Source organism: Poeciliopsis prolifica, unplaced genomic scaffold, assembly GCF_027474105.1.
Source record: "Poeciliopsis prolifica strain line A6 unplaced genomic scaffold, Auburn_PproV2 SCAFFOLD150, whole genome shotgun sequence".
NCBI lineage: Eukaryota > Metazoa > Chordata > Actinopteri > Cyprinodontiformes > Poeciliidae > Poeciliopsis > Poeciliopsis prolifica.
Window position 1 is genome coordinate 211444 of NW_026562525.1, and position 21410 is coordinate 232853.

At 36.1% G+C, this 21410-nt stretch overlaps 4 protein-coding genes across 5 annotated transcripts; all 4 read left to right on the forward strand.

Annotated features, from left to right (window-relative positions):
- Positions 1 to 117: 117 nt before the first annotated feature.
- Positions 118 to 3873, forward strand: LOC129355897 (gastrula zinc finger protein XlCGF57.1-like). The gene is made up of 2 exons (XM_055025517.1): positions 118 to 337; positions 937 to 3873. The coding sequence occupies exons 1-2, from the start codon at positions 187 to 189 to the stop codon at positions 2733 to 2735; spliced, it is 1950 nt and encodes a 649-aa protein (XP_054881492.1). The 5' UTR covers positions 118 to 186; the 3' UTR covers positions 2736 to 3873.
- A 977-nt stretch (positions 3874 to 4850) lies between these two features.
- LOC129355889 (gastrula zinc finger protein XlCGF26.1-like) lies at positions 4851 to 9287 on the forward strand. The gene is made up of 3 exons (XM_055025507.1): positions 4851 to 5077; positions 6128 to 7759; positions 9277 to 9287. Exons 1-3 carry the CDS (start codon positions 4915 to 4917, stop codon positions 9285 to 9287), a joined length of 1806 nt encoding a protein of 601 aa, XP_054881482.1. The 5' UTR covers positions 4851 to 4914.
- Positions 9288 to 11338: 2051 nt separating this feature from the next.
- On the forward strand, positions 11339 to 15661 carry LOC129355906 (gastrula zinc finger protein XlCGF57.1-like). The gene is made up of 2 exons (XM_055025539.1): positions 11339 to 11508; positions 14058 to 15661. The coding sequence occupies exons 1-2, from the start codon at positions 11460 to 11462 to the stop codon at positions 15527 to 15529; spliced, it is 1521 nt and encodes a 506-aa protein (XP_054881514.1). The 5' UTR covers positions 11339 to 11459; the 3' UTR covers positions 15530 to 15661.
- Positions 15662 to 16778: 1117 nt separating this feature from the next.
- On the forward strand, positions 16779 to 21410 carry LOC129355903 (gastrula zinc finger protein XlCGF57.1-like). 2 transcript variants are annotated; one of them, XM_055025535.1, is made up of 2 exons: positions 16779 to 17200; positions 18389 to 21410. In XM_055025535.1, exons 1-2 carry the CDS (start codon positions 17011 to 17013, stop codon positions 19894 to 19896), a joined length of 1698 nt encoding a protein of 565 aa, XP_054881510.1. In that variant the 5' UTR covers positions 16779 to 17010; the 3' UTR covers positions 19897 to 21410. The 2 variants fall into 2 exon arrangements, with proteins under 2 accessions (XP_054881510.1, XP_054881511.1); XM_055025536.1 differs by lacking the exon at positions 16779 to 17200 and adding an exon at positions 17221 to 17409.

Below are 21410 nucleotides of genomic sequence, written 5' to 3' on the forward strand. Positions count from 1 at the left end.
TCTGACATATTTTGCATGTCAGTATCTTGCGCTTTGCGGTCAGCCCAGTTGGTGGCGGTAACGATCTGTTTAAATGTTTGCTAACCGCCATAACATATCAAGAAAAAGAAGAAGACGAGCGTTAGCTTTTCTTCTGCTTGCAGAAGAGACTTTGATCCTCTGAATATGTGAGTGTTTGCAGTAGAAATGTCTTCAGTCCGGCTTGAGCGAGAGTTTTTCAACGAGCAGCGAACTGCTGTTGAGGAAACATTCACGGAGATTAAAGAAATCATCGTTAAAGAGGAAGAGACGGACGATCAGCACCGACTGCTGGATTTCTCCCTTTTACACGGAAAAGGTATTAAATACAGGCGATGCTAACGCTCTAATGCCGACGGCGGTTTTAATGTCATGTTTTTAGAGCTTTATTAACTTTATCTTGGTTTATCAACCAAGATAAAGTTGCCTTTCGGTTGTAGCTTCAGCTTTAAGAAACGGCTAACGGTGAATTCACCCAGCTTCTTTCTGCCATGAACATTTTAATCTGTTAAAGCTAGAGGACTTTTTAAACCTAGACAGGATTGTTTCATTTGAATGGTTCAGTCTTTCAGACATAGTTTTGTGATTTTCACAATAAAGTATAATTAGTTGGTAGAGACACTTGACTTACTGCACCATTGTAGCATGCCATATGGTGGAGCAGCCTCACATTATGAGGTTGTAAGGAAGTCCAGACTGCTTCTAGAGCTCAAATTAATTGTCATTTCCTTTGTGCAGATCTAAAACTGCCTCTTGTTACAGGATATTGTCTTTAATGGCTTGATAAACTGAAATGCGTAGAGACTAAAGTCTTCATCCGATTCAGTTAATTTTAGGACTAAATACTTCTCAAAGCCTGTTTATATGCATGAATTAAAGTGAATAGAAACCCTCTCTACTGTTTTGTTTAATTTCCAGATGATCTACAGGATTATGATTGGAAAGAGGAGCAGCAGCAGCTCTGTAAGCAGGAGAGTGATTCCAGTTTGGACCAGGAGGAACCAGAACCTCTGCAGATTAAAGAAGAGTGCCAGGAACCAGTACTTTCGTGGATTAAAGAGGAAGTATTGGAGATCTGCATAGGTGAGCATGGAGAGCAGCTTGAACTGAAGCAGGAGACTGAAGATACATTTTTGTTGACTCCTTCACACAAAGAAAATTACCACATTGAACTGGAACCAATGAGAGACCAAATAATCTCTGAGGACTTAAATGGTACTGAAAACCAGGATCAAGAAGGAAACCATCAGAAAGACTCAGGATCAAAGCACTATAAAGTGCCAAAACCAAATAAGAGATGTAAAACCAGGAAGCGTAAAAACTGTGCAAATTCAAAACCAAAAAGACATGGTAATTTGTGTTCTTGTAAGTTATGTGGTGATTTCTTACCTCAAAATAGTAACTTGGCTGAGCACTTGAATTATCACACAAGTGAGAAGCGTTTTCCATGTGCAACATGTGGAAAAAGTTATATAAACAAAGGACATTTAACTGTTCACATGAGAATTCACACAGGTGAGAGACCTTTCAAATGTCTGTCTTGTGAAAAAAGCTTCACTACAAAACCTTTTCTTGAGGCGCATGTCAGAGTCCACACAGGTGAGAAGCCTTTCTCTTGCACCATGTGTGGCAAAAGTTTTACTCAAAAAGGTAATTTGACCACTCACATGAGGCTTCACACAGATGAAAGGCCTTTTTCCTGTGATGCCTGTGAAAAGACTTTCAAAAGAAAAGATTCCCTAAATGAACACATGAGGGTTCATACAGGCAAGAAGCCATTTGTGTGCAAGACATGTGGAAAACACTTCAATCGGCGATATCTGTTGATGGTTCACACAAGAATTCACACTGGTGATAAGCCTTTCAAATGTCTGTCCTGTGGAAAACACTTCACTACAAAACCTGGTCTTGATGCACATGTCAGAATTCACACAGGTGAGAAGCCTTTCTCTTGTATGATTTGTGGCAAAGATTTTACTGACAAAGGTCATTTGACCAATCACACAAAGTGTCACACAGATGAAAGGCCTTTTCCTTGTAACACGTGTGGAAAAACATTCAGATCAAAACATTCGTTGAAAGAACATATAAGAATTCACACCGGTGAGAAGCCCTTTTTGTGTGTGACCTGTGGAAAAAGGTTTAATCAAAAAAATCAGTTAAAGGTTCACATAAGAAGCCATACAGGCGAGAAGCCATTTCTGTGTGTGACCTGTGGAAAGGGATTCAACCAAAAACACCAGCTAATTGTTCACACAAGAAGCCATACGGGTGAGAAGCCCTTTTTGTGCGTGATCTGTGGGAATGCATTCAGCGACGGCAGTAGCTTAAAAGCTCACTTCTTGACGCACACAAATGAGAAACCTTTCCAATTTGTGACATATGGAAAAGGTTTGATTCATAAAAGTCAGTTAACGGTTAACATGAGAACTCGCAAGGAAGAGAGGCTTTTCAAATGTCTGTTCTGTGGAAAAAACTTCACAAGAAAATCTGTGTTCGATGAGCATGTCAGAATTCACACAGGTGAGAAGCCTTTCACTTGTATGGTTTGTGGCAAGGGTTTTACTCAAAAAGGTAATTTGACTTCTCACATGGCACATCACACTGATGAAAGGCCTTTTTCCTGTAATACGTGTGAAAAGACCTTCAAAAGAAAAGATTCATTAAATAAACACATGAGAGCTCACACAGATGAGAAGCCACAAGAATGTACATAAGAGGCCTTTCATGCTAGTATGACTTGTGTAAAAATGTCCATGTGTCATTTTAATCTGTAATCCAACAGTTAATTTGAAAACATGTAACTGAAAAATGTAATATTGTAAACCTTGTAAAAATGTCCAACATCGCAATTCGAAAAATGTTTAAATCTGTTTCCCTCATTTGATTTAATGTTTAAATTTTTGAGTTTTATCATTTGACTTGGCAAAAAGCCGTTTGAATTAGAATACAAATTTATTTAGAGATGCTAAACTCCTCTATAAGTTTGGACTTTCTACTTTTTAGTTTCTTTAATGTGCAAATTCAATAACTAATTTCAGTGCTGCTGCTTTTGATTCTTCGGATGTGTTCTGTAAATTTGTGTTCTTTGTATCTTTGTTTTCTGTTGTGAATGTTGCTCCTTAAATGAATCGAAGAATTAAAAAATGCTTTGATTTTTAATATGGTTTTCTATGAATGACAAATATCTTTGTTTTCTCACATTTTCAGACAACCTAAAATCTTTATGTATATTTTCTAATGGTATTTTGTAAGAGTATGTTTACAGAATTTGATCAGTTATTATTTTTGTGGTCAATGTTTGGTCAATTTAGTTGTTTACTCAAGATAAAGTTTACTTAAACAAATAAGTTTGAACATGTTGGTTGGCTGTTGGTAAGAAAATTGGAACATTTCTTTAAAGAAACCTGAACACAGTATGGAACAGAAAACAAACATGTTTGGTGAGTTACTGGGGATAGTATGCTCCTTTTTCTATTTGGATGATTAGTCACATATTTATATTTTGTGTGTAAAATATGTTGGAAGGTAGAAAAGGTGAAAAACGTTGTCCTTAATTGTTGAATTGATGCGGAACAGAAAAGGTTAAGAGTAAAGTAAGAATGTCAAATATACTGAATCATTTTACAAAAGTAAATGTTTCAGTTAAGAAAACAGACACCTCCAGTGTTGCGTGGTTTTTCTCAGTTTGAGACAGGACAGCTTTTGGACATTGCACCAAATGAAAGACAACTTTCAGGGAAACTTTTGGCTCCACATTGAACCTGAGAGTCGTTGAGGACATTTCTGTTCACCTGCAACTGTGATTTATTTATTTATTTTTTTATGCTTTGAAAATAAATCTGCGCAGCTGGATCTGTGTTGATGCTATGACATGTTTAGCTCCAGTTTGGAGCTAAACATTTATTCTCTCATATCCCAGAAAGAAACAGCACCACCCTTATTTCTATGATTAAAAAAGACAGCAGTAAGTTAGTTGATATTTTAATTTCAGGTTCTAGATATTAAAGTGTCAATGTAGGAGCAAATTTAAAGTAAATTGTCCAGGAGTTTTTGTTGAATGAAGTAGAAGTAAAAGGAAAATAAATACCTATTTAATCCAGAAGATGGCAGCAGTAGGTGGAGTAAACATTCTTGGACAGTTTCACGTCACAAACAGTCCATTTTACCAGAGTTTTCACTCAAAGTAGGGAAAAGCATAAATAACAGTATTTCAGCATACACAGGAGATGTTATTGCAATATTAAATTCAGAACCATGAAAATCAGTTAATTGTTTGGATTCCAGTTCACAGCATAACAAGATAATTATTTGGTAGCAGATCAGAGATCTTAATATAAATTGAACTAAGAATGACATTATTTTTGAAACCCTGAGAAAAGAAAAGAAACTTAAAAGGGCAAATATTTAATTCAACAATGTCAATTGAAAATAAGTAACTAAAAAAATGCCCCACTTTACACAAGGAACTCTGCCACCTTTTCTTATCTATTGAAATTCATGGACAAATGAATTGTATAATAAACAATCTAAAACTACTGAAAAACCCCTGGTCGTTTTTTTTTATATATATTTTTCTCATTTATTTATCTATTTTGGTTTATAGATTACTTTTCTCTTTTTTTCTCACTTGATTGTGTTTGGAAGCTATTTCCGCTTCGAATACATCTGACATTGATGCCGTATTTGTTGTTAATAACTGAGAAAAAAAAAAGAAAAGAACATTAAAAATGCATCTTGCTGTTGACCCTCCAGACCAGCTGGTGGCGGTAAAGACCTGATTCGATGTGTGAAGAATAAGAAGAAGGAGCTAAAACGTGGTCATAGCAACGTTAGCTTTCCTTCTGCGTGGAGTCATTCTGTGGATTTTGGTCCATTTATGGGCTGAATATCTGAATGTTTGCAGTCAGAATGTCTTCAATCAAACCTCAACGAGAGTTGAGCAACGAGCAGGAAACTCCTGCTGCAGAAACAGAGTTTAATGGGACCGTAAAGAAGGAGGAAGAGATAAATGACTGGGACAGACTGCAGGATTTGCGGACCGCATTACACCCAACTGGTATGAAATAATGTTGCACTATATTATGTGATCAGCGTTTATTACTGCAGGGATGTCAAACTGTTGTGCCAGAATAAAACCCATGATCATACAGTTGACATACTAGTAAATAGATGTCTAAATTTGTTAAATACTTCTTAAAATTAAATGATATTGAACATTTTCCACATAGATCAATCCAGCTAGGACTTTATGATTGTATTTGCAATCAAAATAACTTCAAATTCAGAAATATTTGCAAGACATTTAGTAATATTTGTGCTGTAATTTTGATTTTTGTTCTTCTCCACCTTGATCAGACTATAATGTTAAATGTTTTTGAACATTTTTGCAGAAAACGTGTGATAAACTCACAAGTATACATTAGAGCTCCTTGTGAGATTGAGCTAAAGTTAGTTTCCTTTATATCTTCTTCCCTGTGTGGTTATTAGAGTTGCATCATTCTCTTTTGGTTCTGAACTCTACCCCTTTTCCTGTTTTCTCTTGCCTAATATTTTCTTTCTCTCTGTATACCTTTTTTTAAAATCTCTTTCTAGAAAAAATGTTTCTGCAATAAATCAGCGAGTTTTCATAAGCCGGCTCAAGGCATTTGCAAGTAACCAGTTGCTTAGGGCCCCGGCACCACTAGGGGGTTCCCAAGAGCATCATATGTTTTTATTTAGTATTGACGGATTTAATTTTTTTTTTTTCATATTTTACACAACTGCTCCTAATTCTCAAAACAAAACATACTAAACTTGTCACCTTAAAGTCAGGATTTGTCTGTACATACTTGCAAATTGTGAAAATAATTTTGAACCACTTTTTCAGAATGCAAATTAATTAAAGCATCTTTGCTTTATGATGCTCCTGTAAGGTTAAAATCATTATCCATATAAGTAGTACAGTATAATCTAATCTAATCACAAATTACACTTATAATAGGAGACATGTTACATTCATAGTGTAGCCTTGGAATAATGGTGGGGACCAAATTAAAATCGGTACTAGTAGCTCTAGCAGATGATAACCTACAAAGAGCATTTCTCCTATGTTTGTTTGCCTTTCTAGATCAACTACAGAATTATATTTGGAAAGAAGTGGCTCCCTCTGACCGGGAGCTCTGTAAACAGGAAACAGATTCCAATTTGGATCAGAAGGAACGAGAACCTCTGCAGATGAAAGACGAGCATCAAGAACCAGGATATCCCTGGACTAAAGAGGAACCATTGGAGCTCTGCATAAGTAAGCAAGAAGAGCAATTTGAATTAAAGCAGGAGAATGAAGATACATCAATAGTGAGTGCAACACATGAAGACAAGTACCACATTAAACCAGAACCAATTGTGGATCAAGCTGTCTCTCAGGATTATAGTCAAACTGAGCTCCAGGATTGCAAAGGAAATCCTAATAAAAACTCAGGATCACAGCAAGATGAAGGGCTGAAACAAAATAAGAGCCATCAGAAAACCATGAAGCGCAACAACTGTGTTAATTTGAAATGCAAAAGGGACAAGAAATCTCACACAGAAACTGCTGTGTATTCTTGTAAAATATGTGGTGAGGGTTTTAGTGAAAGTAGTAACTTGTCTCAACACTTGAAAAGTCACAAAGGTGAGAAGCGTTTTCAGTGTACGTGTGGAAAAAGTTTTACAAAAAAAGGAAATTTAACGGCGCACATGAGAATTCACACAGGTGAGAAGCCTTTTTCCTGTAACACCTGTGAAAAAACGTTCAGAATAAAACATTCATTAAATAAACACATGAGGATTCACTCGGGTGTGAGGCCATTTAAATGTCTGTCCTGTGGAAAAAGCTTTATCACAAAACCTGCTTTTGATAAACATGTCAGAATTCACACAGGTGAAAAGCCTTTCTCTTGTACCATTTGTGGTAAAGGTTTTATTGACAAAGGTCATTTGACTAATCATTTGAAGACTCACACAGATGAAAAACCCTTCCCCTGTAACTCCTGTGAAAAAACCTTCAGATCTAAATATTCATTAATTGAACACATGACAGTTCACACAGGTGTAAAACCCTTTTCGTGTGAGACCTGTGGACAAGGATTTATTAAAAAACGACAGTTAATGGTTCACATGGGACGTCATACAGGTGTGAACCCTTATTTGTGTGTCATCTGTGGTAAAGCGTTCAGCCACAGCGGTAGTTTAAAAACTCACTTCCTAACGCACACAAATGAGGAGCCATTACATTGTGTGACGTGTGGGAAACGTTTCATAAGCAAAACAGGTTTAACACGTCACATGAGAATTCACACTGGTGAGAACCTTTTCAAATGTCAGTTCTGTGGAAAAGGCTTCACTCAGAAATCTTTTCTGGATGACCATGTCAGAATTCACACAGGTGAGAAGCCTTTCACATGTGTTATTTGTCTCAAAAGTTTTGCTCGAAAAGTTAATTTGACTGATCACATGAGACGTCACACAGATGAAAAGGTGTTTTCCTGTAATACTTGTGAAAAAAGTTACAGATCAAAACCGTCATTGAACAAACACATGAAAATTCACACAGGTGAGAAGCCTTTTGTGTGCAACACTTGTGGAAAAAGCTTTTTTACAAAGGCTGAATGCAATAAACACATGAAAATTCACACAGGGGAAAAGCCTTTTGTGTGCAACACTTGTGGAAAAAGCTTCGCCGCAAGCTCTGATTGCAACAAGCACATTAGAATTCACACAGGTGAGAAGCCTTACTCTTGTACCATTTGTGGCAAACGTTTTACTCTGAAAGCTTATTTGCCTCAACACATGATGAGTCACACAAATGAAAGGCCTTTTCACTGTAATACCTGTGAAAAAACTTTCAAAAGAAAAGATTCACTGAGTAAACATGAGCGTTCACACAGACAAGAAGCCCCTTTTGTGCAGGACCTGTCAAGCATTGAGCTAAAGTAAAAACTTGAAAACAATTAATCACAAATCGGTGTACCGTGCAGAAAAAGTTTAGTCTAACACAAGTACCTGTTCCCTTCAAGTGTTATATAAATAGTGTGTATATTAAACATTGCTTAAAAAAATTTTTACTTTACAACGTGATGTCTTGAAAATGGCCTCTCTCTCTTTAAGAAGCTCCTATCCTATCCAGTAGAATATTTTTACTGTTGACAAACGTTCTTAGGAGTGTTGGACTAAAGAAGTTCATATAAGCTCAGCCTACAAGCAGTTCTACCAGGTGTTTACTAATTGCTGCTGCCACTAGTCTAGAAGAGCAGAAGCACATCTTGAGACGGCAGACTTTATGGAAATAGGTCGATCTTTATGATTGCAAGTGTTTAGCACCCCTGAATAGTTACCATGTACATTAAATGATTTCTCAAACATGCATGGAAGAATCAAAATACAAGTATGTTTTTGATGAGGGAATAACATAAGATGTTCAAAATTGATTTTTACATAATACCCCACATAAAAAAATAATAAAACATAAGGACTCACACTGGTGACAAGCAGAAGCCACAGCAGCCATTTGGATTTCCTAAATGACTCATATAGTTATAAACAAATGTGGATTTATTGAGAAAGATTCAATAGGAGAAGTTTACCACAATTTCTCTGATTAGAAATAATTTCTCACAACATTTTGTCTATTCTGCTCATTGTACTAGTTGCTTCTTATTCCTTCCTACAGATTGCAAATCTTGTTTCCATAGCATCCTCTGGTTTTTTATTTTGCATAATTTGCTTATGACGTGTCAAATTGTGCTGTCGGTATTAATGCTGAATTATCGTCGTTGAACTGTCAAGCCAATGTTTTTGTTCAGTTATTCCTGAAACTGTCTTCTAAATCAAACTTTTTCTGTCAGGTGGACCTCAGTACATTGCTTTCGTGTGTTATTGTTAATAAATTACCGTATTTTCCGGACTATAGAGCACACCATACTATAAGCCGCAAATATAAATAAAAATAAAACTGGAAACGTACAAATATAAGCCGCTGGAATCTCTGCCGCTCTCAGTTTTCCATAGTTCTAAATAAAAATCAGCACTTTCTTCTTTGATTTCCAAATTCGTCCGAAAAATACGGTCAAACTGCAAAGAGCATATGCGGTAAAAATGTCAAAGATATTCAGTACCTAACATACTGCAACTGTAGATTTGAAACAGCTTTGCAAGTATTTCTACAGTGCTGTCTTGAGTATTTTAGGGTACTATCACCAAGATCTGATTGTTTTTTGGGTTTTTTTTCTTTTTGTATAGGAAAACAGTGAATTGTCAAAATGAAAATATAAAGCCATTTGTAGGTTAACTTTTTGACGTTGGTTGTAATTGTTTTCAGAAACACACTAGTTGTGGCGCAAATGTTATGGTGAAAAATGCAACAACCAAACTGAAGGAAAAAAACTATAAAACCCAAAGTCCCCAAAGCCTGCTTTGACTCTTGATGACTTTTTGAGACTCTTTGTCTGATAAGCTTGAAGCTAAATTAAACTAAAAACTACTCTTTTTCTCCAGCAAACATATCATTGTATTGCTTGTATATATATTAAACTACAAACATGTTTATTGTTTACATGGTACTATGATAACTAATTCCTGATGATTTGTGGAAACCAGATTATTTTTGGTGGATTTTTATACCCGGCTGACTGTTGCCCTTCGCTAAGTGCGTGATCTCGACCTGATGAGGAAGTGGTTGTTTTATTAAGTGGTAATCCAACAGTTTTTATTTTATTTTACAAAAAGTTTGTAAATCTTGTCAACATCATGACGAAGTCTGTCGTTCATTACTAAGCTGAAGTCCTAAAACCACTGAAACATTTTTTTGTCCAAGAGTTTAATGAGATTAAAGCATTTTCATTTAATTTAAATGTGAAATTATTTTAGTTTTATCTTGATTTGACTTGATTAAAAACCCTTTTATGTTAAGAGACATAGAAAAGACAAATGTATTTAAAGAAATTGTACTCTTCTAGTTCAAACTGTATTTTTAGTAATTTAGTAGTTTTCTTTTTATGTGCACATTTGGCATCAACTAATTTTATTGTTCTGCTCTCTACTTGCTAACATTAGGGTAAACTATCCTTACCGTTTGTTATTGCATTATTTTCTGCTGTCTGTGTTTTTCATTGTTTTCTTCTTGATTGATGAACCAAACTGGAATTTATTGTTTTTAATGCACAAATTGTTAAAAGAAAAATTTAAGATGATTTTATATGAATTACAAAAGATCTTTCAATTAAAAAATTCCGAGGTTGTTTCAAAAACCTGCATGCACAGAGCATTTTGTATTTGTGGTAAATACTTTGTACATTTAATTGCTTATTTAATATTGAGCTTAACCAGCTGGTGTGATTTTGATGAAACTGTTGTGACAGTATGGTATGAGACATAACTTTATAAAAGTTGCATAATTCAGCTATAATAAAGCTAATAGAATAAATTCATTTGGGATTAACATTATTCTGTCCTTCCGTATATTCCAGTCCTGTAATGTTATTATAACACTGTATGCTGTTTTATCAACGCATCCTAAAATACTTTAGCTAAACTCGGGCCATGTTGGTTAATTTCTTTTTTTCCCCCAATGAGTACTCAATTGACCAGTGGTGGGCAGAGCAGTTAAAAATTGTACTCAAGTAGAGTAACACTGCTTAAACATATTCTTAATCAAGTTAAAGTAAGACATAGCAATCCAAGAAATTACTCTGAGTAAAAACGTATCTGGTAAAAAGTCTACTCAAGTACTTAATAACTGATCAAATGATCAATAATTTAATATTTAAAAATTACATAATCAGACAGGCCAAAATATAAAGGTAAGTGGAAATGTTGGTATTTTAAGGACCAAAATGATAATTTATTTAAGTGAAAACCACTAAATCAGGCAAGATAATATTTTTCCAAATCAGTTTCTTTCAATATAAAACTGCAGGTGTATGTCTGTGTTTGATGAGTTTTTGTTTTATTTTGTTTTTGTTTTTCATTCAGTGTGTACAAAATCCAGACGTTTTACTCAAGTAAGAGTAGTGAGACTATAATATACAGAGCCTCCTGTGTTTATGAAGAAGAGGAAGAACCAATAGAGCATAAATTCAAAAATATCTGGAATAAATTCCAGATAATAAAGTTTTAAAGAAGCACTATATTTAGCTAATTTAATTAGAAATAAACGCATTTCTTTTACATTCTAATTAGATTTGAAAGTAGTCTTCCAAACCAGTAGGTGGCGCTGATGACCTGATTGATTGAGCGCCAAGAAAAAGCAGAAGACGCTAACGTCGCTGCGATGCTAGCGGCGTTAGCTTTCCTTCGGCGCGGAGTCACTCCAGAGTTATCATATGTGAGTGTTTGGAGTTAGCGTGTCTTCGTTCCAGTTTTATCAAGAGTTGGACAACATCAACAACTAAGTTCTGCTGAGTTTAAATAAATCCGAGGAGGACATGGACGATCAGCGCACCATGACGCCACGGATCGTCTTACACCGAATAGGTATGAAACACCGGTGGTGCGAACTGATGACGCAGGGCGCAAATTGCGGTTTTAACCTGTTAATTTTGATACATTTGAACAGAAATTATTGTAGGTTTAAATGGACCGGAGACCAGTGGGGGTTTTGTGTGTGTTGGGGGAAACGTTGGGCTTTGAAATGGAGTCCCGCCATTTCCCTCCCTCAGCGAAGGAACAATGCGGATTTACGTAGTTTTTTTTCATAGTTTGGCCGGGGGTGCGATTTATACTCCAGAGCGATTTATAATCCGGAAAATACAGTAATTCAAATTAAATTAAGAAATAATTTAATAATCCCAAAGTCAAAATAAATGTTGTAACTCTCCAATTCTTCAAAGAATTATTGTAGGTAATTTGCAGGGCAAATCTCTTGTAGCCGTCTGTATTACATTAAATCTGAAGAAGCCTCTGACTGAAGACACTCTGCCTTCCCAATACAATCCCATGAAGAGGATGGTCACAGTTTCCCATAATCTTTATTTTATGAAGAAAACAGAAACTGTCTTCCCCAGAACAATACTGGAGCAGAACCAGCATCACAGGAAATCACAGGGGATGTGGAGGGGCCCATACCCCCCAAATTTAGAAAAAGTCTAGAATTATCCCCCCCAAAGAAATCATGAAAAATACCTTTGTATTTAAACAGTATCGATAAGAAAAAGTGAAAGAAACAAGAAAAAAATAAATAAATCTGCCATTCATCTTTAGAAAAACATAAGAATAAATGTTTATGTCCATCCACGCCATTGTGAGAACAATGCTTTAGTCCAGTGCTTCTCAAATAGTGGGGCGGGCCCCCTTTGGGGGGCGCGGTGCGATACCTGGGGGGGCGTGTGATCCTGGGGAACAGGCTTTTTTTTTGGCCGTACTAGTATAAAGTGTAATTGCGCACAGTAGGCGGCAGTGGCGCTCTCATTGTTACTTCTGTCACGTTTGCGACAGTGCAACATTTTACGACTTACAAGACAACAGGTTTGCCTTGGTTGGCAGTGTTAAGTCAACAAAAAGCTCCGACTGCGTTCTGTCTATGGCGTCCGTTATTCAACAACCCCCAACATGAAAAAGTTTTTCACAGGGATGAAAAGAAAAGCGGAGAGAGACAAAGATAATGAGACAACAGAAAGTCAACCGGAAGCTAAGAAGAGGAAATACGACGAAGCGTATTTAGCGCTTGGCTTCACTGTGACTACAGTTGGAGAAGAGGAAAGACCGCTGTGTTTGCTGTGTCTAAAAATGCTCGCAGCGGACAGCATGAAGCCAAATAAATTAGTGCGTCACTTAAATACGTTACATCCCAATCACGCCGATAAGCCGCTTGAGTTTTTTCAGCGAAAACGTGCTGAATATTGCCAACAGTCATCCCGCTTTGTGAAGGCTACTTCAGTAAACCATCGAGCGCTGCTAGCATCATATAAGGTGGCGTACCAAATTGCGCAGTGCAAAAAGCCCCACACCATAGCAGAGGAGCTGATACTGCCTGCAGCAGTAGACATGGATTTATTTATTTTTTATTTCAGGCATTGATGCACTTAAAATCTTTTCTGTTGCAGACTTAAAACACAATTTAATAAAGTTATTCTTTGTAAGTTTGACCATATGTCTTTCTTTTTTTCTTTAATGTTAATAAGGAAAAAATGTTATGCAGAGATGGATAGTCACGGTGGGGAGTGGGGGGCGCGAATAGTTTTCTTCTTGCTAGGGGGGGGCGTAACGGAAAATAATTGAGAAGCACTGCTTTAGTCCAATGTGTAGGAGGAGCAACCGTAGCCTCATTAGAGCCGCTGAAGTGAGGAGCTAGCTGTTAGCTGTGGCTCTGCAGCACAAACAAAAATCCCTACAGTAAGTAAATACTTAAAGCAAGATATTAACACTTTTTATTTACTTTCACTGCTCAATAGAAAGAAACATGTTAACAATAAAAATCAGACTGCAGTTTGTCATTTTATGACTGGCTGAATCATGATAAAGTCCTTCATTATGTCTTGTAAATCAAAACTAATAAAACTGGCTGCATTGCTTTGATAGACTTAAACTTTTTTTTTCATCAAAGGAGTTACTCATTACAACTTGTTTTTATTTAGAGCCTAAGCCCTTCTCAGGGTGCACCAAAGATTAGTTCACTGACACTCATCCAAACCCATTTCTAAATGTTTTAATGTTAGTTTGAATTCTATGTGTCAACAGTTTGCTTCCTGAAAAAGACACATGCATTGCCACCAACTACTCAGTTTTGATCCTGTAGCTTTAACACATTTCACATTACATTTCACTGGAACTTTGCTGACAACCCCAAAATTGGTCTTAGGAATTGTTGCTGTTTATTGTCTCCCCCCGACCCCCGAAATGTCCTCCCTTGAGAATCAGCCTTCTTTATGTGGCTGTTGAGCCTTTTTTAGGTCCCTGGCTCTTATGCTGCTCTCAGTGCTGGATACTTTTCTAAGCATCTTTATGTTCAGGGAATTATTAAATGAAGTGTTCTTTGTTTAGCATACAATAGAAAGTCTTTCTCCTGTGTGTGTTTTCCTTTTCAGACCATCTACTGGGTTATGTTTGGAAAGAGAAGGATCCCTCTGACCAGCAGCTCTGTGACCAAAATACAGATCCCAGTTTGGACCGGAAGGAGCCAGAACCTCTCCAGATGAAAGAAGAGCAGCAAGAGCCAGAACATCCCTGGACCAAAGAGGAAACATTGGAGCTCTTCATAGGTGAGCATGAAAAGCAGCTTGAACTGAAGCAGGAGAACAAAGATACATGCACTGTGTCACCTACCCATGAAGAAAAGAACCACAGTAACTCAGAGCCAGTTAGGAACCAAATCATCTCTCAGGAAATTGACAAAACTGAAAACCAGGATCAAAAAGAAAACCCTCAGAAATATTCAAGAACAAAGCCAGGAGAAGAACTGACACCAAATATGAAAGGCCAGAAAACCATGAAGCATATAACCAGTGTTGACAATTCAAAACCCAAAAAGGACAAGAAAACTGACACAGAGAGCTATTTGTATCGCTGTACAATTTGTGGGGATTTTTTTACTCAAAATACGACCATGGCACAACATTTGAAAAGTCACACAGTTGAGAATTGTTTTCCATGTATGACATGTGGAAGAATTTTTACAAAAAAAAAATATTTAATAATTCATGTCAAAATTCACACAGGTGAGAAGCCGTTCTCTTGCACGATGTGTGGCAGAAGTTTTTCTCGAAGACACCATTTGACTTATCATACGAGGATTCACTCAGATGAAAAGCCTTTTTCCTGTAATACCTGTGAAAAATCTTTTAGAGCAAAAGGTGTTTTGAAGAAACACATGCGCGTTCACACGGGTGAGAAGTCGTTCTCTTGCACAATTTGTGGCAGAAGTTTTTCTCGAAGACACCATTTGACTTATCACACGAGGATCCACTCAGATGAAAGGCCTTTTTCCTGTAATACCTGTGAAAAAACATTTAGAACAAAAGGTGTATTGAAGGAACACATGAGCGTTCACACAGGTGAGAAGCCGTTCTCTTGCACGATGTGTGGCAGAAGTTTTTCTCGAAAAAATAGTTTGACTTATCACATGAGGATCCACTCAGATGAAAAGCCTTTTTCCTGTAATACCTGTGAAAAAACATTTAGAACAAAAGGTGTATTGAAGGAACACATGAGCGTTCACACAGGTGAGAAGCCGTTCTCTTGCACGATGTGTGGCAGAAGTTTTTCTCGAAGAGATCATTTGACTTATCACATGAGGATTCACTCAGATGAAAAGCCTTTTTCCTGTAATATCTGTGAAAAAACATTTAGAACAAAAGGTGTATTGAAGGAACACATGAGCGTTCACACAGGTGAGAAGCCGTTCTCTTGCACGATGTGTGGCAGAAGTTTTTCTCGAAGAGATCATTTGACTTATCACATGAGGATTCACTCAGATGAAAAGCCTTTTTCCTGTAATACTTGTGAAAAATCTTTCAGAGCAAAAGGTGTATTGAAGAAACACATGAGTACACACAGGTGAAAAGCCATTTTTTATGTAAGACCTGAGGAAAAAGTATAATCAAAGATGCTAATTAATGCGTCACATAAAAGTTCACACAGGTGAAAAGCCTTTTCTCATTAGAGAGAAAAGTGAACATTTCTTGCTAATGGAATTAGACATTTGAATACATCATAAGAATATCAAAGCATTTAATAAAAAACCAAAGCTGTTTTTTTTTTTTTTTATACATATATATCTTAAGCGAATGCAGTATAAAGAATATTCTGCTGAGATGAAAAATACCTTCCATTGGCTGGTGTAGTAGCTCATTTACAGACATTTTGTCCAGTTCCAAACACAGACAAAAGAGTAAAGTGTGACCCAAAACGCGTATTGCGCGAGTCTCAATGTTTCTTAGTGCAAATGTGTGAGATTTTCAATGTTTACTAATGCCATTCTTACCTGAAACAAATTAAACCATACACTTTCTGTAAACGTGTATGGCTCTTAAAGAACAGTGACAGAACAAACATGACCTTTTCGAATATGATGCATTAAACAACCTAATAGTATTAGCTAAAAATGCAACAACCACATTAAAGCAGTGTTATTAATGTGAAACCATTAAATATAATGATTTCTCTTTTACGATTTGTGGCAAAGGTTTTCACAAAAAACCTAATTGTACTCAACACTGATTTTATCGGCAGGAGTCTGTAGTTTGCTATCAAAGTTAATCTTGAAATCAGTGAAAAATTTTCTTGATGTCTTTAAAGTTTAAATTGTTGGTTAGTTTGAACATTCTTGGTTAAAAAGCCTTTTGATTTTTTGTGTAAAAAATTATTTAATAAGATACTGTTTTGTTTTCCAAGCAGATAGTGCCATTTTACAGCACAGTTAAGTAACTATGGTACCTTCAGTTGTTCTTAAAATGCTGTATTTATTGACCATGAAAGATATGACTTCTTTGTTTAATTCCTACTCAAAAGTTATGCTATTAATCTGTCAAACATCAGAACCCATATTGTAATTCATTGTCACATTTTATTTTACCCAATATTTTTTAAGTGATTGAAAACAAATTAGAAGTTATGAAGAAATTATTAAAAATTAGATTAACATGCTTATTGTGAAGGTCATTCAACCACTGCTGCACTAACTCAGAAGACAAATTACCTTTTAATTATTTGCATTTTATTGATTTAGTTTAGTTCTTTGTGAGGAAAAAAATAGACAAGTGATTGGAGAGCTAAACAGAGTAAAAAAAGAACAATATTTGATTGATTTACTTAAGTATGCCTCATGAAATAATTATCAGGCAACATTTAATTATCTTAAACTAACTCATCTGGATTACATGACCGTATCATGACGCTGCAGTCCACCTTTCGGACCAGTTGGTGGCGGTAGTGACCTGCAATGTTGTTTCTCAACCGCCAATAAACAAACAGAAGAAGAAATGTGATGCTAGCAGCGTTAGCTTTTCTTCTGTTGGAAGTCTGGTCCTCTGTGGGCTGAATATGTCAATGTTTGCAGTAAAAATGTATTCAGTCCAGCTTCAAGGAGAGTCGATCAACGAGCAGCTAACTCCAGCTGAAGAAACATTCACAGAGTTTAATGAAATAATCGTGAAGGAGGAAGAGATGGAAGATCAGCGCAAACTTTCCCCGGATTTCATCACGACACCCCAGACAATCTTACACAGAACGGGTAAGAAACACATTTACTGATGAATCGGGTGGCATATCACGGTTTAAAGCGTTCATTTCAGGAAGATTTTTTTAACAGAAACTAGGCAACGAAGCTAAAGTCACTTCCGGTGGTTTATTTTTGAGAAACGTCTAACGGGCGAATCCACCGACTCTCGAAACCTGGAGTAGATGGTTCTACAACAAGGGCATTAAAATCGAGTCATCCAGGTTTGGTGTCCTGCAACTTTTAGATTTGCCTCTAATTCAGCTCACTGGACTCAGACCATAAGCTTAAACATTTTGTGCAAAAACAACAATGTGGCACTCCCTAATAAATACAGAGCTGCCTCCTCACATACAGATTAGTTACACACAGACTGATGTTTTAAATTATTTCTTTCAATGATGATTACTTGCTTAGACTTAATTAAAACGTGATATTTAAGATTAGAACATTAGACCAGGCCAATAAAGATTTTGTTTAATTCCTACTCAAAAGTTATGCTATTAATCTGTCAAACATCAGAATTCATATTGTAATTCATTGAATATGACTGTATATTTATAAATTCTTAATGAAAAAGTTAAAAATAACCAACTAATTCAATGAAATTCTAGGGCTTCTGCCAACTGTTTCAGACTAAGCGGCCACTTTGCTCTGTGACCCTGTGACTCGTTTGATTGATTTATTAATTTAGTTGCATCTCGACCAAACAAGGACTGGACCAGTTCAAAAACTGTGATGGTATAAATCAAATATATCATTTTTTGAATATAACAGGTTAACTGTTTTTCTTCTGTAGCCAAATTGTGGCATTTTAAAGATATGCATGTCTCCCAACATGCATAGTTGCAACTCTTAAGTTGCTGTAGAAACTCCTCTCTGTGTCTCATTCGAACTTAACCTGAACTTTTCCAAGTTATTGTAATTTATTTTAATTTCAAATGGTTATAGAAAAAATATTTTTATAGTCATTTGCTTTTATATGTAGAACTTAATAACATCATTTGATAACAGGATATTCCTTCAAAGCCTATTGGATTGAAATGTGTTTTTGATTAAAGAAATTTTTAAATCAAGGTTTTGCTAATATTAGGACTGGATACTTTTCTAAGCATCTGTATGTACAGTGAATGATTAAAGTCAAGTGTTCTTTGTTGAATATACAATAGAAAGTCTTTCTCCTGTATGTGTTTGCCTTTCCAGACCACCAGCTGGGTCATGTTTGGAAAGAGGAGGATCTCTCTGACCAGCAGCTCTATAAACAAGAGGCGGATCTCAGTTGGTACCAGGAGGAGCCAGAACCTCTGCAGATGAAAGAAGAGGAACCAGAGCATCCCTTGATTAAAGAGGAAGTATTGGAGATCTGCATAGGCGAACATGAAGATCAGCTTGAACTGAAGCAGGAGAATGAAGATACATTTATGGTGACTCCAACTCATGAAGAAAATAACCGCATTAAACCAGAACCAATGAAAGATCAAATCATCTCTCAGGACTTTAATGAAACTGAGAATCAGGAGCAAGAAGAAAACCACCATACAGACTCAGAATCAAAGAAAGACAATGGGCTGGAACAAAATGAGAGATGTCAGAAAACCATAAAGTGTAAAAACTGTGTTGATCATTCAGAACCCAAAAGGGACAAGAAAGCTCAAGCAGAAAACTTGGCTCAACACAGGAGAAGTTGCACAGATGAGAGGTCTTTTAAATGTCTCACTTGTGATGAAAGCGTCACTACAAACTGTAATATTCACGGGCACGTTAGAAATCATTCAGCTGAGAATCATTTTGTATGTGTGACATGCGGAAATAGACATAATCAGAGATTCCTATTACAGGTTCACATGAGCACCCACACAGGTGAAAATCTGTTCAAATGTCAGTCCTGTGGAAAAAGTTTCCCTAGAAAAGAGCATTTGACTAAACACACCAGAGTTCACTCTTGTGGCAAAGGTTTTACTCCAACAATGCATTTGACTACTCACATGAAGCTTCACACAGATGAAAGGTCTTTTTCCTGTAATACATGTGAGGAAACTTTTAAAAGCAAAAAAGGATTGACTAAACACATGAAGGAACACACACATGTGAAATCCATTTCGTGCGTGACCTGTGGCAAAAGATGTAGTCACAAACATCAGTTAATGAGTCACATAAGAAGTCACACAGGTGAGAAGCCCTTTTTATGTGTGACCTGTGGAAAAGCATTCAGCTATAGTTGTTGCTTAAAAACTCACTTAATAGTTCACACACGTGAGAGACTTTATCCATGTCAGACTTGTGGAAAAAGTTTTATGAGAAAAAACGATTTAAGAGTTCACATGAACTCTCACACAGGTGAGACACGTGTCCAATGTACCACATGTGGAAAATATTATATGGACAAAAATAGTTTAGCACGTCACATGAGAAATCACACAGGTGAGAGACCTTTCATATGTCAGTCGTGTGGAAAAAGCTTTACCCGTAAAGTTATTCTTGATCAGCATGAGAGAATTCACACAGGCGAGAAGCCTTTCTCTTGTACGATTTGTGGCAAAAGTTTTAATCAAAAAGCTTCTTTGTCTCATCACATGTTGCTCCACACAGGTGAAATGCCATTTTCCTGCAACACCTGTGGAAAATCCTTCAGATCAAAACGTTCATTGAATAACCATGAGAGTTCACACAGGGAAGAAGCCCTTTTGGAGACGCATTCAGCGACAACTTAAAAGTTCACTTCATAACAAACGAAAAACTTTTTTAATGTTAAAAAAGTTTTGCAAACAAGACAGAATTGAATTTTGAAAATCTAACAACATGGCTTCACTAGTAAATATCTCCCGATAAAGTACAGTACAATGTTAGAAATTTTTGAGTGCCGTGGTTAATGAAGATTAGTAACATACAGTAGATGGAGCTGTTCTGTTAGACCTGAGTTCTGCTTTTGACCTATTTGATTGCAATTTTCTGTCAGATAAAACTAAGGACTAAAATTGTTTATTTGTATATTTGTACATTTAAGTACTTCTTGCTAGTTATGCATCTCAGCTGAAGCGATACTTTAAAATAGCAGTTTTTAATTTCTAAAAGAATTGTGTGCAGTTCCACCGGGCTGTTGCTGAGGACCTTTATTGTTTTCCATTTTCACCAATGACTTGCCTTTTGTCTCATCACTAACACTTTCTTATCTCACTTGCAGTATTGCAACATTTGGTCCAGAGAAACATCTAAACCAACTTCAATTAGTCCAAAGTGAGGCAGCATTTCTTGTACAAACTGTCCCAGGTATAAAAATATTCTTGGCATGAACAGAGCTTTAGGTTGGTCATTGGTGAAAAATAAGACTGAGAAGACTTAGAAATATTTTGTTATTCTAAAATGCAAAATATTTTGTATGCTGTTTGCATTTTTCAATTCCCGTTTGTAAACAATAAGGTGTTTTTGAATTGAATTGAGTTGTAAACATGTTGCTAGGCAGCTTAAATTTGGTGTGTTGTGTCAACAGTTTGAAACTACTGGACTATTCAAGCTGTCTTCTGTTCATTTCAAGTTGTAATTCTTCACATCTTCTTGTCCACTTGATGTGAGTCAAGTGACATTTTGTTTTTCCTAATGAAGTTTGACAGGAAAAAAGAACATGTAGTGTCTAGACAGGAAAAGCCAAAATGGAAGAAGAGAATAAGCCTTGAATAAACAAATATTACAATTTTATTATTCTAATAATAAAAACTTGTTTGAAGTAAATCATAAGATAATTTGTCGGTATTTATAACTTTGTTAATTAATAATACGGAGTCCCCTAAGAAATATGGGAAATTTTTTTCTTTTGTGTTTCTTGGTCTATCCTAAAGAAAAATATATAAAATGTCAGATATCTCACAAATGATATTAACAATAAATGGAAAAACCTTATAACAGAAAGTGCGATGGCCACCCTAAGAAAGACGTTCAGTGTGCAATTCTGCTGCAGGAACTGATCAGTACATTATTGGAAGAGAATGCAAAACCTTTTGCAAGGTAATACAAAAAAAATCCTCTATACCTGCTAGGGGGTTCTGTAAGAAATGCACCACAAATAAAACTACGTGCAGAATGCAAAAAACAGGCCAAACATGGGTTTTCCATCTGTTTCCATCCCTTATAAAATATAAACACAAACTTTCTGTAAGAAAGAAAGAAAAAGAAAAATTACATCCAAACTATTTGGACTATTTTCACAGGTTAATAAAGTCATCTGACAGTT

Excerpts from the sequence above, each read along its gene's own strand:
- LOC129355906 (XM_055025539.1), top strand. The coding sequence starts at position 11,460 with ATGGACGATCAGCGCACCATGACGCCACGGATCGTCTTACACCGAATA. Across the intron at positions 11,509-14,057 it reads GATCGTCTTACACCGAATAG|ACCATCTACTGGGTTATGTT; the intron begins GTATGAAACACC and ends TTTCCTTTTCAG.
- LOC129355889 (XM_055025507.1), top strand. The coding sequence starts at position 4,915 with ATGTTTGCAGTCAGAATGTCTTCAATCAAACCTCAACGAGAGTTGAGC. Across the intron at positions 5,078-6,127 it reads GACCGCATTACACCCAACTG|ATCAACTACAGAATTATATT; the intron begins GTATGAAATAAT and ends TTGCCTTTCTAG.
- LOC129355903 (XM_055025535.1), top strand. The coding sequence starts at position 17,011 with ATGTCAATGTTTGCAGTAAAAATGTATTCAGTCCAGCTTCAAGGAGAG. Across the intron at positions 17,201-18,388 it reads GACAATCTTACACAGAACGG|ACCACCAGCTGGGTCATGTT; the intron begins GTAAGAAACACA and ends TTGCCTTTCCAG.
- LOC129355897 (XM_055025517.1), top strand. The coding sequence starts at position 187 with ATGTCTTCAGTCCGGCTTGAGCGAGAGTTTTTCAACGAGCAGCGAACT. Across the intron at positions 338-936 it reads CTCCCTTTTACACGGAAAAG|ATGATCTACAGGATTATGAT; the intron begins GTATTAAATACA and ends TTTAATTTCCAG.